General features: G+C 37.4%; 1 protein-coding gene across 9 annotated transcripts in view; it reads left to right on the forward strand.

Annotated features, from left to right (window-relative positions):
* The window catches only part of LOC113411908 (voltage-dependent T-type calcium channel subunit alpha-1G), a 227,083-nt gene that overhangs the window by 138,365 nt on the left and 71,796 nt on the right, over positions 1-16,922 (forward strand). For all 9 annotated transcript variants that reach the window (XM_087955877.1, XM_087955876.1, XM_087955880.1 and 6 more), the window contains 2 exons: positions 4,774-4,842; positions 7,263-7,447. In XM_087955877.1, coding sequence (XP_087812003.1) covers positions 4,774-4,842; positions 7,263-7,447 — 254 coding nt within the window. The remainder of the gene's footprint in view (positions 1-4,773; positions 4,843-7,262; positions 7,448-16,922) is intronic.

Consider the following 16,922-nt stretch of genomic DNA (forward strand, 5'->3'; position numbering starts at 1 on the left):
GAAGATTTTAGTTCTCTTGTCAGGTTTGTTTTGCTAGATTTGCATAATTTCTTTTCCAAGCCAGATCTTCCAAGCAGTCGGGGTCAACCAGATAACCCTCATTAATTTGCTATTCTGTGATTTCATATTGAGTTATTATCACCTGGAAATGCATGTTTACTTCAACATATGCCCAAAGTTTGGTGGGGCTTGCTTTTCTGTAAGTTTGTTTAGGGGTACCGACTTAATAATATGCAAAACTCACATAAAGAGAAAATGTATTCATTTCAGACAGTATAAAACATTTGGCTGCTTATGAATAAAGAAAAACTGATGTTAAATGCATATTTGGCAAGTTGAATAAGCAATTATTGTGGCACTCTGGGGTCCTCTGAAATCTGCAAGTGAAACATTTCAGTAAAACATTTCGGTGTCAGCTACTGAAATGCTTTCTATGTTGAGAATCAGCCACTAAAATTTCTGCTTTTTGAGTTTCGATTGTATAGCAAGTAACAAGAATGTATAAGTTTCACTGGGATTGGTACTTTTCTGCGAGGATTCAAACCATGAAAAAATAGATTTTAGAGATATTAATTAATATTAACATTAACATTTACCATAAAGGTACAACCCTGAGCAATGTTTAGTTAATCAGATTTTGGTGGTCTTAAAATTTCTAACTAGTGCTATTAGGATAATGAAGCAATTTTATTTAAATTTATGTAGGGTCATATTTTAAATAAATATTTAAAATTATGTCAAACTGTTTAGGGCTATGATTAAGAAAATTTTATAATCTTGGATATTTTAAAATAATACTGTGATTTTGTTATGGTCTATAGTTTAAATAAATTGACTGAGCAAAATTGTGCCACATCCTCATGCTCATTCTACTTTGAGGAAAAGTAGCCCTTGATACCAATACATCAAACTGTTTTTCCAACTGGGAGCAGTGTATTAAAATGGAATTACTTGCAGTCAGTAACTAGAAGCAGATGCAGGCTTTTCATTTCAGTAAAATGGGAACAATAACAAGAGAGACATTATTATGAAAATAAAACGTTATGCTTGCTTGCTTAAGAGCAAGCCTTCTTGCAATGAACGGGACTTATTTTTGAATACAGATGCATGCATTCAGAGTTGAATCCTTTGCTGTTGTCTCGTACTGTTGTCTGTTTTACTAAAGACTATTTCTTGCAGAAAGAATGGTGTTTCATTGATTCCTAAAACATGCCTTCCTACCTTAGCAACTGAATTTACCAGTTCTAACAGAATAACAGAGTTGGAAGGAACCAACTCTGAATGCATACTTCTGTTTGGAGGTCTTCTAATCCAACCCCTGGATTTCAGACAAATGGCTGGATCCTGTGGCTGGAGAATTCTGGGAGTTGAAATCCACATATCTTAACTTACCAAGTTTGAGAAATACTGATCTAAATGATAATTTCTTTAAAGATCACTATTAGGAAGCATTGCTTTAACTACTTTTGTTTATTTTTGTTGTTAGAGTCATTCAATTTATCCATAATAGTGTGGTCCAGAGGATTATAAAACAGCTAATAATTTTGGCTAAGACAGTCAATCTGATGCCAGCCAGACATCATGGACTACAATATCCATAGGCCCAGCAGGAATTTGTGGACATTATCATTCAAAATAGTATGAAGACATCAGATTCCTTATCATTGGGATGAGCTGTGAGTTGTCAGGGTGTTTTCAGCTCTTCATAAAATGGAAAGAATAACAAGAGAGACTTTATTATGAAAATAAATTTGGTAGATGTATCGTAATACATCTTGCATGTTTATAGTGATTTGTAACATAAAAGCTATACTAACTGGAAGCTTACCACCTATACAATCAAACTGTTTCTGGTGCCATAAATAGCTTTCGGCACCCTCTTCCTCCTGAAACACTAAAATCTTGAGTGGAGATAATCACCCACTAATACTGAGGCAACAAAGAGGGAAATATAAAACTTAGTTCAAGGTAACAGGCAGTTATAGAGAAAGAATGAGGTTTTGTTCACAAGGTAGTGAAATAAATAAGGTACTGGAATAAATAAGGATTTTTCCGCCTGTTCAGAACAGGCTAACTGGATTTATAATTGTTTTGAAACTCACATTGCATCTGCTTATATTTTTGCTTCAGCTGTATAATTCCCTTGCAGTTTGTAAATTAATGTAGCACTATTGTTCTTTTATTTACTGATGAAAGGAGCAACATTGGCAAGAATTCTCACTACAATTCTATTTCTGAACCACCCACTGCTTTTAAATAAAGGTAGAAAACACATTTTACTTTAGCTGAAAGAACGGTACTTGTGCATCTTAATTAATGTGAATCTGGAAATTATTATGATCCTTCTTGGTCCACACAATACGCACAAGAGACAGCACAGCTCACAACAGCTACATCAAAATAGCTATTGTAGAGGTAGTCCTTGACTTAACAATCATTTGTTTTACAACCGTTCAAACTTATGTGCTGAAAAAAGTGACTTATGACCAATCCTCACACTTATGACCATTGCAGGATCCCCAAAATTACGTGATCAAAAAAGGAACACAACAGAGAAGGGAAGCCAGTAAGGCAGAGGCTAGAAGAAGGGGGGGTAGAAAGGTTTGGTGGGGGAAGAAAGGAAGGAAAATGGTGGAGAAAAGCCACAAAGTTTTGAAACTAGATGGGAAAAAGGAATCTTTTTAGGGATAAAGGGTAAAGTATAAATTCTTTAAAAAGATTTTGCAAGGTACATAAGATGATATTGTAGCATTGTATTAGAAATAGAAAACTAAAATGGTTTAAGAGTTGATAAGAGATTAAAATGTTGAAATGTTTAGTAATGATTGATTTTAAATTTAATAATATTAAAGGGAAGGTTTAGAATATTGAGTTTTAATTAAAGAGTTTAATAAGATTATGGTATTGATGTTATTATAAAATTTTTATTATAGCATTTGTTTTTGGAAAAGACAATGGGAATGTTATAAGATTCAACATTTAGATTTACTGTTTAACTATGTATTTAATTATTTTGGATTTACTATTTAGATAGAATGTACCAAGCAGAATCGGATTGGGTACTGGGTGTTATTTTAAATGTTAATTTGATTAATTTAGAGGGGAGATAGAAAGGCATCATACTCTGATTAGTGATTTCAGGAGAAATTCTTTTTTTTATTATAAGGAACGAGACAAAGGGACAATAAAGAATGGACAAAAGATACAAATGTAATGACTCAAATTAAGATGGATTAATTAAGATAGAATTAAGAAGAGTGAAATGTGTGGAGAAGTTAATATAGAAGATTTAGAATGGTAAATAAAATAAGTAATGACATGTAAGATGAGCATGAATATAACCGAAGTCCATGAAGAGAGAGATACCTGGGGCTAAGTTACTTTCCAAAAAGATTTTTTTTTTTATGTTTTGTGTGTTGTGTGTTTATGTTTCTGGGAGAATTAATAAAACCTTGCAGAAATATAGAATGAGAATAATGGTAACCAAGTCAGAAAGAAATAGATGAAATAATAATAATGAAATTGAATAAGAGTAAAGAGAAGTAAAGAGAAACTGGATAAGAGGTTTTTGTATGCTTATATGGAAATGGTTTAAAATAGAATTATAGTGTATAAAATAAAGTTTTATATGACTTGTTAAATTTATAATGGAAAAAGGTTTAAGTATGTAATGGTTAATGATGATTTGTTTGTTTCTGAAAAATTAATAAAACTTGTTTTAAATAAAAAAAAATCAGGTGCTTTGCAACTGGCTTGTATTTAGAATGGCTGCAGTGTCGTGGAGTCAAATGACCACTATTTACAATCTTCCTTCATTGACAAGCAAAGTCAATGAAGGAAGCCAGATTCACTTAATGACCTTATGATTCCTGTAAAATACTGTTGTGATATGCTTAACTCTGGAAAAAAAGATTGCAAAATCAGGTATAACTCACTTAACAATTGCATCGCTTAGCATCAGAAGTTGTGGTCCTGATTGTGGTCATAAGTTGTATTGTATTGTACCTGTATTGATGACACAGAATTGTGTGTAGACAAAAATCCTGGACATTCATTTTCACAGGGGAAGAACCTGTAGCTCAATGACAGAGTAAGTGCTTTGGCCTAGACCAGAGGTGGTAGATTCAGCAGGTTCTGACCAGTTCTAGAGAACTAGTAGCAGAAATTTTGAGTAGTTCAGAGAACTGGCAAATGCCACCTCTGACTGAGGATTTTACAGTATCCTTGCCCTGCCAAGCCCACCAAGCCACGCCCACAGAACCGGTAGTAAAAAAAAAAATTGAATCCCACCACTGGCCTGGACATATAAGAGGGTGAAGCCTCGATATAGGGAGCATATAAGAAGGTAAGGCTTAAGTTTCCAAGAGTTGTTTCTGCCCATCCTATAAGATTAAGAAAGAATGATATTGTGTTTATGCCTTCCCCTTTCTCGTATGTCCCTCTATGTATGCTGAATTTTTGGGACAACTAGAATGACATCACAAGTCATGACAGGAGCAAGGTAGAATATTATAAAAACAAGATTTCTATCTCAGCCCTAAATCTGGCAGCTGTCCAGGGTGCTGAGCGAGATAAAGGATTAGAAAAGGAAAAGTTTGATCTTCCATTTATTTGGGTGTTGTTTCTTGAAAAGCTTGATAAGTGAGACTTTTAAATCCCATCTCTCTCTCTCTCTTTTTCTCTCTCTCTCTCTCTCTCTTCTCTCTCTCTCTCCCTCCCTCCCTCTCTCTTCTCTCTCTCTCTCCCTCCCTCCCTCTCTCTTTCTTTCAACAGGAACGGATTTTCCTCACTCTCTCCAACTATATTTTCACAGCAGTGTTCTTGGCCGAAATGACCATAAAGGTAACTAATCCAGCATAATCCAGTCTGTGATCATTGCCAATCATCACATTGTGTAACTTTACTCTCACTGAACTTATCCCACCCACCCACATTGTATATCAGCATGGACATGAATTGCTGGATCCATATTCCTAGGGTTAGATGCTAGATTCGTATGTTTACTGGCAAACTGCAGTTTGTTTTAAAATAAGGCTAATGACTTCGGTGATTTTAATGTCTGCATAGATTGTATATTATTCTGTACAGCGCATATTGAAGAATCAGTGGTGGCCCTGGCTTGGAGGGTGGTTTGGACTGGCTCGCCCATACTGGTAGTTCCGACCACCGATTGGACCTGCCCACCCACCCCGGTGCTATCCTAACCTATATATCTGGCTCATTCTCCCCAGCCACACAGCCCAGCTGATTTCCATGCCTCGCCTGCTCTACTCACCGCGGCTACTGTACGCAGGAAATCCCCGTGTTTTTGCAGCTGCGCGCAAGCTCACATTTTCAGCTCTGCACTAGGCAAACCAGTTGTTACATTATGTGCAGCCTACCTCTGGCGAGAATGCAAATAGAAATTCCTATAAGAAAATGCTTTTTCTTTCACCCAAAGCATATACATTCCTTATTCTTTCCACAATTTAAGCACATGCCTAAAATTAAATTGCTGTTAAAGGTATTGGACATTATGGAAAGAATAATAAACACATACTCTTTTATAAAGGTGCTTCATCGTAGTATCATCATTTCTACAACCACACCTACTTTGATACCAACATGATGTTATGGTAGATTTAAATAAGAAAATTACTTGCCCAGAGAATTTGAATCATATTATTTGTGGCAGGAAAGGAAAGGAGAAGAGATGGGAATGGGAATCTCTTCCTCATGTATCCCAACTCTCATTACAGCTACATTTGAGCTTAGTTATAGAGGAGATACAGAAGCTAAAATTAATATTAATCTTCAATTAAACTCAAACAATGCACCCAAGAAAAGGTTGTCTGTAAAGAATCACCCAATTTCTGAACTCTGAGTCTAGAGGAGAATCTCTCTCCAAATAAAATAAAACCAATTCTGGATTAAGATTATAATATCAATGATGTTTTCTTGAGATGGTGACTTTCAATGTTTTTCCCTCCCAGAGGCATTTCATTTCCAGAAAGATTCTTTTTTTCTTTTTTGCTTTGAATGGTTTTGGTAACATTTTGTGGGGAGCAGAATATTCATTTCTGATGCAAAGGAATCAGTGAAAGAGGGAGGACTAGTGATAGAAGTAGGATGCTAGAGTAGCTAGTTTGTTAAAACTAGTTGCCCTCCATTTGCTGCATTTATTCCCTTCTTTCTCTTCCCTCTCTGTCTTCTTATAACATCTTTGTAATCACAAAGGCTTTTAATCACAAAGCATCTGGTCATGGTTGAACTTATGCAGCAAATGCAAGAAAGTGTTTAAAGGCAAAGCTTAAAAACTTACTAAAGAGTGATTTTTAATGGATTAGAATCCATTTCATTTGAAAATGAAGAGCAGAAAATGTTATTCTAAATCAGACACATGTTGGGGGAATCAGTTGTAAAAAGCAAATTTAAAGGGTAATGAAATGTAAAAATTAAAGTCTGTACCATTCATAATAGACTACCAGCATCCGTTGCATATACTTGTAAACACCGAATTCAGATTCTCCACAACATTTCAGTATGGAGCATGCATTTTACCAAGATTATGCTTATTTCAGGGCTTGTTTTCAGTACCTCAGTTTTTATATACTATGTTCTTTTTGAGAAACTTCCCATTTAAATTTGGCTTGCTTAAGACAAGACCAGAGGGTTACATTTTCTAAAGTGCTTTGTTCATATTTTTTTAATTCCTTGAGAATTTTTTTTAAAACCTCATCCTTCTTTCAACAGACTCTAAGGAGAACAAAAAAGATTTCAGCAAAGATGAAAGTGTCTGTGTGTCTGTGTTTGTGTGTATACATACACATAATATATACATGCATATATATATATGAATGAACGGGAGCAATTTTTTAATGTTTAAGATTTGAGCAGGTTTGTGACCTCTGTATTCTGAAGTTTCACATCTAGGATAATATATGGTCATTACATCTTTAGTGCTACCCTCTGTAGTTACTGACAAAAATAATCATTTGTGCCATTCTTTTACGAAATTGCCACACATCATGGTAGATATGGCAATTAAGTTTTGAATTGCATTAAAAATACATCAGTGTTAAAGGGACAATCTGGAATGTTTCTGCAGAGTTATTTTTATGAACCTTACACTATAACACTTTGTAGAACCTGCTTAGTTATGTTTCTATAACTGGGAAGTCAATGCATTTGCAATCACGTATGTGTAAATCATGCATTATAAACACACTGATGGTGTGATGACTAAATTAGCTATATTTTGTTGCAATTTGCAATCTTGGCAGGTGGTGGCTCTGGGCTTGTGCTTCGGAGAGAAAGCCTACTTGCAAAGCAGTTGGAATATTCTGGATGGGGTACTGGTTCTCATCTCTATGGCTGACGTCTTGGTTTCAATGGTATCTGATAGTGGAACAAAAATCCTTGGAATGCTAAGAGTTTTAAGGCTTTTGCGGACTCTGAGGCCATTAAGGTAAGAAAAAACAATCTGCTGGGTGATGCAGAACTGGCGTAAATTAGGAAAGGGGAAACTAAAGAACTTTGTGATGGATACAAAGCATAAGGCAAGGACATTTTAATCATTTTTCCCTCAACAAATATTGGAGAACGTGCCTGAAGGGCTATTTGGTAATTGTTAATCCCCAATATATGTTATCCTAATGTCTTTTATACCCTCATATAGTTTCTGTGTCTATGGCCCCTTTAAGCCTAATTCACCAAAAACCATCTGCTGGCCTGAGGGGGAAAAAATGGGTGAGCTGAGAGTGCCTAGGTTTTACCCACAGAATCCCCTGCAACCTGAAAACTGCACAGCTGAAATGTTGGCGGTTCACATGTTACGTTGCCAAAAGCAATCTGGTTTTATGAGTTAACTAAGCTTCCAGAAGATATAAAAGAAGAATGAGAGTCATGCATCTTTTAACAAAGTTGGAAGGGATCTTGGAGGTCTTCTAGTCCAACCCCCCTGCTAACCCTAACCCTAACCCTATACCATTCCAGAAAAGCGGTTGTTCAATCTCTTCTTAAAAGCTTCCAGTGATGAAGCACCCACAACTTCTGAAGGCCATGTGTCTATGGAGATTCTCAGTCATCCAAGTCTTCTGGGTTGTTTCTCTCTTTGATCAGCTTCCTTTAAAGGCTAGGGCAGGACTGGCCTGAGACCCAGTTCATACAGGCAGCAATCCACAGTGCAAGTTAAATATATGAGCTCTGTCGTTTTCTGCAATAAACCATTTGCAGTAGTAATTTTCCACATAGTTCCAGCTGATTTTTGAAATGGCAATCCAGATTAGGGATTCACTGACTGAATAGCTGCTAGCTTGAGATTTAGGAGCATCTATCCACACGTATGCACTGCCCGTGTCTGTTGCTTTGTATAAATATTGTGCCTAGACCGGGAAAAAGTTTCATTCGAGAGAAATTTTGGCTGGAACAAAATGTCTTCTACAAAACATCTTATGTCCAGATAGCCAATCTTCCTCCACTTTTACTGGGCTTCCAAAGGGCTATAAAGACTTGAAATTTTAGCAAGGCATACAGAAATGCAGAGATTAGCTTACCCCATGGGTTGCCTTGTCATGGTTGATCCTTAATACATAGGACCTTTTTAACTCCTTCTGTTGCTATTCTGTAAGCTGCCCAGAACCTGTGAGAATTTAGTGATGTAGAAGCCTAAAGAAGGGGAAAAAACTAAATACAGTGTACATGATCATTGTAGAACAGTGTTAATGTATTACTGCAAATACTTGTATTACATTTTTTTAGATTTTGTTTTGCAAAGGGGTTTAAAGCAGCTGCCATCAGAAAGAGTGCAACAGCAATCCACATAATTAAAATCATAAAATATGCAATGCAATGATTACTATGAACAGCATAAGGGAAAAAAGGTTTAAAAGAGAGTCTCCATTTGCCATCAATTACACAAATGGCCTGAAAAACATGCCTCTCTTTCTATATATAAATATGAATTTTATCAACAAGAGTCCTAATGGGGGACTATTTAAACTACTACCGGTAGAATTGCATATACTAGTTTATATGTTTAATTTCTATATTTTCCTATTGTTAAATAAACTTGCATAATTTAACTATATGACTCATAATGACTATAAATGTAAATCTAGTTCTGATTTTATAAGAGGTATGGATGTATGGGACATTTTTCTATCTCCTTTTGTCATATTTTCCTTTCTTTCTGCACATAGTTTTTTTTTAAAAAAAAGACTCAACCATTTAAGTAGCAGCAAGGTCCAAAGCCTGCTATAAGGGTAAGAGAATAGGTAACTGAAATGAACACAGACAAATTCATGATTGCAAATTGTTGTTCAGATCTTTCAGAAAAAAATATTGGCTGCAAACTGAAAGATGCACAGGGGAGAGAGAGAGTAATTTTTCCTCTTTCTCAGAGAGCACTTATTCCAGACCAGCGAGCCCAGTGGGGACATTAACTATTAGTGGCCATAGCATCTTGGAAATCATTATTACAATGTTTCTATAGGCTCCCTATGTGGCAATATTTCCTGCAAAACCATCCTTTTAGCAGCAGGTGCAATGAGCTACCTTCACACACATAGCCACCTCTGTCAAGGAATGATCTCTGTTGCTGCCAGTCTTGCCAGGTAGCCCATATAGGAAACATGACCAGGTGGACTGATTTTGTTTCATTATATAGGGTTACATTGATAGAATCTTGCAAGTCTGAAAATACAGCTCTCGTGAGTTCATCAAAGCACTCCACAAGCAACAGACACCTTGACCTGCAACCAGCCTACAAACCCCTCAAAATCCAAATAAACCACAAAGCCAACCAGAGACAGCACCCTCAATCCAGGCAACCCCACACACACACACCAGTAGTTCATCTCCCAATGTCCCTGACCTGATGTAACCTCCTTCACACAAGACCCAAGACTCACTAATGACTCACACGTGACCCATCACAAGATCCTCACTTGACACACCCACACCTGAAGCCCTTATAAAACAGAAGAACACTGACACTCACATCCCCTAAACACTACTGAAGATGTTACCTAACCTGGTAATGAAATGTTTGGAAACCAACCCACAAGCTCGGAGAATGAACCTTCACCCTCATCCTACATATGAGCTGCTCATATTTGCCACTATTGCAAAAATACAGCTCTCCTGCTATCACCTTTACTACCCAAGAAACTAAGGAGGGTCATTTTCATGCTTCTTCTATTGGCTCAGTTGCCTCTTGTCCAACTGTTTCCCTGACTATGTCTCTTCCCTGTGTTTCCCAAGATCATTCCCACAAACCATTATAGTTGCCATTCTATAAGATTGTCTAGTTTTCCTGGCCATTAGTTGTCTTTCATTGTCCCAGAAGATTTTTTTTTTCTTCCTAGCCTTTTCCCACAAGTGCAGGGTCTGGTTTTTCTTTTCCGCACATCAATTGAGTGTTGCAAAGGAATTGACTGACTAGCTTGTTGCTCATCCAAGCCTGAAGTTGTGGGCTGAGACAGTGACTGGCCCAGCCACCCAGCTGGCTTTCATGCCTAAGGCAGAACTAGAACTCACAGTCTCTTGATTTCTAGACTGGTGCCTTAAACACTAGACCAAACTGGCTCTCCCGTTGTTCCAGAAGAATGCCATGGATATTTTCCTGCCGAAGTCAGTGTAAGATTATAGGTACAATCAGATACAAAGTACAGGTTTTGTTCCAGCATTCCAGTTCTGTCTCTTCAATCCCAAAGTATAAAATGGCATATTCTTAACTTGTGTAATCTTTATGCCACATTATCCAGATGAATCCCTTTTTCTAGAGATTTACAATAAAAGAAAAGGAGACAAAGGAGGAAAAATCTTGAAGATTTAAAAATAGGTTCCATAAAGATGAAATGGGTTTTCAGGCAAAGTTTTCGTCCATGATATTATTCCTTCTTTAATTGATAAAAGCTTTATGGATGAACAGAGCAGGATTATGTGAAATATAGGAACTTCACTTCTACTTTTCCTCTTATCCAGAGAAAAGATTTTTGAGGATAAATCATTTATCTAGACTGCCGTTATGAAACTGACATACTTTATTCTGGAGACATAAGAGTTGATGAAGGGTTTAGTTATTAAGGCTTGTGGTATATGATACCACTCTGAAAAGCCTTTTAAGAAGAAGGGAAGGGAAGGATTTATCAAAAACTCCCTGATGTACAGTAGTATTTGTAGGTCCCTTATGTATGTATGTATGAATTGATCACAATCAAAATATTTCTACCTAAAGCATCTAAACTGCAGTGTCTAAGATCATCTACAAGACAAATTTACGTAGAACGATTTTGGTAAGTTGAGTGCTCTGACTTTGGCTTCCAATATGTATGAATTATTCAGCTTTCATAATATAAAGATACAAGAATCATTTTGCGGCTCCTTTCTTTCATATTCTTACCACACTCCTCTTCTCGCTCTTTCCAGCAAATGGAAATGGCTCCCATGGATAAGATGTGTAATATGCTCATCCACATTACCATTAAGATGCTGAAAATATGATTTCTTCATTGTTGGTGGTCCTACACAAACATGATCTAGCAGTCCTCTGCATCTGAGAAAACTGCTTCGATTCATGGTGCCCGGAGTCCACAAACAAAACCATGCTGCCATCTTTCAGTGATTCGGGATTAGTTGTTTTCTGCAAAAAGTCCTTATATTTTTATTTCCTGGGGACATAAGAACCGCATGATCATTGAAGCCAGTGAAATGGTATAGAGGTTTTAAGGCCAAACTGTATGTATTTTGCCCGAAACAAATCTAAATGTGGGTTTCAGTGTTCAGAATAAATGATGCCAGTTGCATAATGCCATGTGCAGATGATTATTTTTCACAATACAGTTTGTTTCAAGGAATCTATTATCCTCCCTCTTTCTCCACCCTCCCCCAGAAACCATAGAAGGTCAGGTTTCTGGAGGAAGGATGTAGGAGACAGGGAACAAAGGTCACGAGAAAGGGACAAATCCATGCTGAAGACCACTGGAAAGCCTGTCTAGCTCATACAAAGCTTTCGTCAAAACCTGCCTGCTTATTTCTAAAACTGTTTCTCCAGCCCATGACTTCTTTTTTTCTTCTCCTTTTGGTAGGAGACAGCTTAAACAAAAGCTTGTCTTTTTTTAGCCCAAAGGGCGCCACTTCATACATGTCCCTGTGATGTGGTGGTCACAAAGGATGCAAACCAGATGGGCATTGCTCCACATGGTATGCCATCTGTGTGAAGTCTTGGCCTTTTGATCCAAGCCAGCTTTAACCACACCGTTAAAACCCTCGCTTTCATAGAAGTTGTGCAAGCATCGTTAATAGTGGCCAGAGTCATGTGGTTGCGACTTTTAGTCAAGGCTTCCTGTCTAAGGCAGATGACGTGATGACTACCAGATATCTTACCTTCTACCTGAATTAAGACACATTAAATGTGTGCATCGCATAGCTGATGAAAATAAATATGATCCATCTGCTTCCTTTTTTTAAAAGAAGAGACTCCAATATTCTATTATTAACATGAAGTGATCCTCTCTCTCTCTGTGACTCTCTCTCTCTCTCTCTCTGTCTCTCTCTCTCTCTCTCTCTCTCTGTGTGTGTGTGTGTTGACTATAATTGCTCAGGAAAAGTAACTGAGATGAGAAATTGCTATATTTCTATTATTATAGCTGAGGACTATGCTGGATTTTTTTGCTTAAAAGAAGAAGAGTGATAATATTGAACATATAATTAGTTTATTTCTTTCACTTAGGGACAGCTTTTAAAAGCTCTACTGCTTTTAACTGTTTGGTGAAATACTGCAGGCTAGGCTTGGCATGGCTAATTTAAGCAGGACTACTTAGATGCTTGAAAATTAATTTTTTACCAGTCTTAGCCAAAGCAGTTCCTCTTTGATAAACAGTTGGCATTCCAACCCATATGGAAATCACCAGACCAGGAAAGGCTGCATTATACATTTAATAGGGGTGAACTATTCCTTGTGTCCCACCAAGATTTGCTCTAATAAAGGAAGGCTGGTAAGGGTGAGGAAGCTTGCCCTGAGAAAATATAACTGCAGCCACTGGAACACTTAACACTCAACACAAAGAAAAATGGGCCACTATTCGGACAGGGAAGAAGTTTAAGGGAAGGAAATTCAGGATGAAGGGAGAAAGTCTCTGAGTTGAATTAAGGATTACGGTCTTTTTAAATACTTAAACCTGGAGGGATGGGGTAAGGGGGGAACAATTATGTTGATCTGCATAATCCTGCAGCTTTGTAGTTAACTACAACTGGTCAAAGGGAATGTGGAAGAAAGGATGCTACCAGAACACCACCAGTCCCAATCCTCAACAAGGGATCAAACATGAAGTAGCAAGCATGCTTGAGGAATGTGCAATTAAAGCAAAGTTTTTCAAGAGCTTTTACTATTTTCAAAGTGAAAAGTGTTCTTAATATACTTACTAAGGATGCCAGGCTGGGAAAAACTAATGTAGACGGTATTGAGCAACCAAAGTTCTTCTAACTCAGTATTAAAGCAATTTCATATGTTTGTAATTTCAAGGAATGATTAGAGGCTACCTCCAGCTGCCTTTTCCTCCTCTTCTTTTTTTTATTTTTCGCCCTTCCATGTCATATTTTTTTGGGTCTGTGCTGAGAAACAAATTGAGAATGAATAGACAAACAAAATGCACAAATCAGGGTAGAAAAAGCATTTCCTGTGTCAGATGAGGAAAACACATCTTTCTCCTTCTGTCCTGGCCACTTTTTACAGAGGCACGACTGCATCACTGTTTGGTTTGGTGGTAGCAGTGTCTCAGATAGAAAGTCCATACAGAGAGTGGTAAGGATAGCTGAGAAGATTATAGGTTAAGAGCAAATCAAATGAGAGAACAATCAACCAATGGAACATGAGAACAATCAATCAATGGAACAGCTTGCCCTCGGAAGTTGTAGGAGTGCCATCACTTGAGACTTTCAAGAAGAGATTGGACTGCCATTTGTCAGAAATGGTGGAGGGTCTCCCGCTTGGGCAGGGGGTTGGACTAGATGACCTAAAAGGTCCCTTCCAACTCTGATTATCTGAATCTGTAAATAAAAGGGAGGGGAGACTTGTGAAAGGATATGAGGAATTTTATTCATTTTTGGAGATTGACTTGTAAAATGTATAAAATTAGAATTCATCTATATTCATCCCCATGGAGAATGCAAAGTGACTTTTGATAGTCCTATAAAGAGATAGAAGGTGGAATCTGAATTTCTGTGATATTGTTCTCTGCTGTTTCTGAGGAGAAGGCTTCAGCTTTGCCTGGAAAATGACCCAGGTTCAGCAAAGGCCTAAAGAAATGAATTGTCTAGTGGTTAACACACCAGTCTAGAAAGCTGGAGACAGTGAGTTCAAGTCCCACCTTAGCCATGTAAGCCAGCTTTGGGCCAGTCACTCTATCTCACCTCAATCTACCTCACAGTGTTGTTGTTATGGGGAAAAAGATGGAGGAGGAAGATATGTTGGATATGGTCACTGCTTTGAGTTATTTGTAAAAATAATAAACTTGGGATGTAATAAATAAATACTTTAAGAATCGGTGATAAAGCAACCATCCCAGAGGTGGTATTCAGCAGGTTCTGACCAGTTCTGGAGAACCGTAGAAATTTTGAGTAGTTCGGAAAACTGACAAATACCACCTCTGACTGGCCCTGCCCCCATCTATTCTCTGCCTCCTGAGTTCCAGCTGATCAGCTGGCTCTTCTTTTGTTGCCCTACATAGGAGAACGGAGCTGGAAAGCAGGTTAGTGGGGTGGGGAGGGAATGGGATTTTTCAGTATTCTCCCCCTGCCACACCCACCAAGCCAAGCCATGCCCACTAAGCCACGCCCACAGAACTGGTAGTAAAAAAAATTGAATCCCACCACTGAATATCCTGTCTTTAAATCATTCTAAGCTATTCCGGTCTGGAATGTGGACTTTCTGTTTTTCAGTATGGCTATAAAGAAGACTTCAAAATGTTTTGGCTCTCATTTACATTAAACATAGATTTTTTAATGTCCATCAATTATACTTTGTTGTCGTCCATTAGCTCGGGTAATAGAACAAACTTCAAATATATAAAAAGGAATGAAATGTTCACATTTGCATGGAAAGAGAAGAGAAGAGCATTCAAGCCTGAAGCTTGTTTCAATTTATTCAAGTCACGCTAAACTGTATGTTGAAACTTCCCAAGAATTGAGTAAGAGGAGCCAATGATGTGATTAAGTATTCAGGTAGCTTCATACAACACTCTTGTACTCACAGGAGCTGAATGACCTTTCTGAAACTAAGTATGTTTGATCTATTCTGAAGCTAAGTATGACCCATCCAGATTTACTTTAGGGATATGGAATTCATTATTGCACATATGGAAGCATATTCACAATAGTGATTTGTAGCATCACTGTTAAAATATGCAGTTGGGTATATTGGTGCATAAAGAAGGAAGGACGGAATATCCTGTTGTGTATTTAATAATTATAGGTTTTCGTAATTTTGCTTGGAAAAAAAACTGTTGTGAATCAATAAAAAGTAACTAAGCCCAAATGCAAAGCGGGTTTTGAAAGCCTGCACACCTGATTGGTCCTTAAACAACGAACAAGGATTGGTCCATAACAAGTCCCTGATTGGCCAATATTAGGACACTTCTTATTGGGTATTAGTTGAACTTGTTGCACATATTATTGGTTAATAAGGTAGCAGCCAACCCTATAAAAGGGTTACTGCTGCCCATAGCCTTGCTCTGTTCTGTTCTATCTACTGTTATTAAAGAGTTGAAGTCACTGGTCAGATGTCTGGTCTCCATTATTCTCCAAACTTAACAAAAACGACAGGATCTTTTGCCCAAATATGTTCCTACAAATATGTTTGACTCAGAAATCTTGAAATAGTAATTCTAAAGGACATTTACCCAATGTTAAAGGCTAATACAGCAGGTAATGGGTCAGCCAAAATAAAATCAGAATTAACAAACGGCGCTGAAAATATAAATCTGGTTTGATTAATGCTGCTACATATTTAGGTGAAATAATGTCACACCACAACTATGCGAGCATGAAAGCATTTGAGGTCAATTAAATTAAGGAAGTCCTTCTAGTGAGATCAGCCAAAGTCTGTTTTCCTGGGAATGCAAATAATGACAAGAAAGGATGACATTATATTAATTTCAGCTTTTAATGAGAAACGAAATGTAGAAAAAATATGCATTATTAGAGCTTTGGAAAAGGAGCAAACTAAGCAATGGAAAGAGATTTCTCTTAATGGGCAGCAATGCTCAGAAATCCAAAATAGGAAACCACTAGTGATAGTGGTTAGATTGTAATCATTTAGTCCAACTTTTGGCAAAAATAAACTTTTGTACACAGGAAAGAAGGGACTTGTTGAATTGTGCTTTATAATATGAATATGAAGCTAAACTTGTCCATGTTGACAAGCAGGTTACTGTTTAACTTGCCATCGAGGGTACTAGTAAAACTATGGTTGTGAAAATTTCATTTGATTATTCAGTTTTGCTGAAGAGAAGAGATATGACAGTCCACATTATAGGAAACTGAGCTGAAATATATAGACCGTCAGCACTCCAAGGTCATTCAGACTGGAAACATCTCTGGAGATTCTCAGTCATCCAGGTCATGGTTGTCCCAAAGGTGCTTTTTCCAAAGGCATCTGGACTTTTTGGTTTTTCTTTGAAGATGTTTCACTCCTCATCCAAAAAGCAAAACATCTTCAAAGAAAAACCAGAAAGTCCAGTTGCCTCTTGAAAAAGCACCTTTGGGACAACCAGACTGGAAACCCAAACCATGAGTAACAGATTGTAGTAACAGAATCCTGGAAGTCTGAAAGTGTTTCTCCCACCTCCCCTGCCTTTACTTCCCAGATAATAGGAAGGGTCCCTTCTGAGTCACCTTTTCCAGCCCTTTCCTTTCTTTGGACTCAGATTTCTCTTGCCACATCA

The sequence above is a fragment of the Notechis scutatus genome, chromosome 2 (assembly GCF_049901735.1).
Source record: "Notechis scutatus isolate UNSWTSFEM ecotype Mainland chromosome 2, rNotScu1.2, whole genome shotgun sequence".
In the NCBI taxonomy this organism is placed as follows: domain Eukaryota; kingdom Metazoa; phylum Chordata; class Lepidosauria; order Squamata; family Elapidae; genus Notechis; species Notechis scutatus.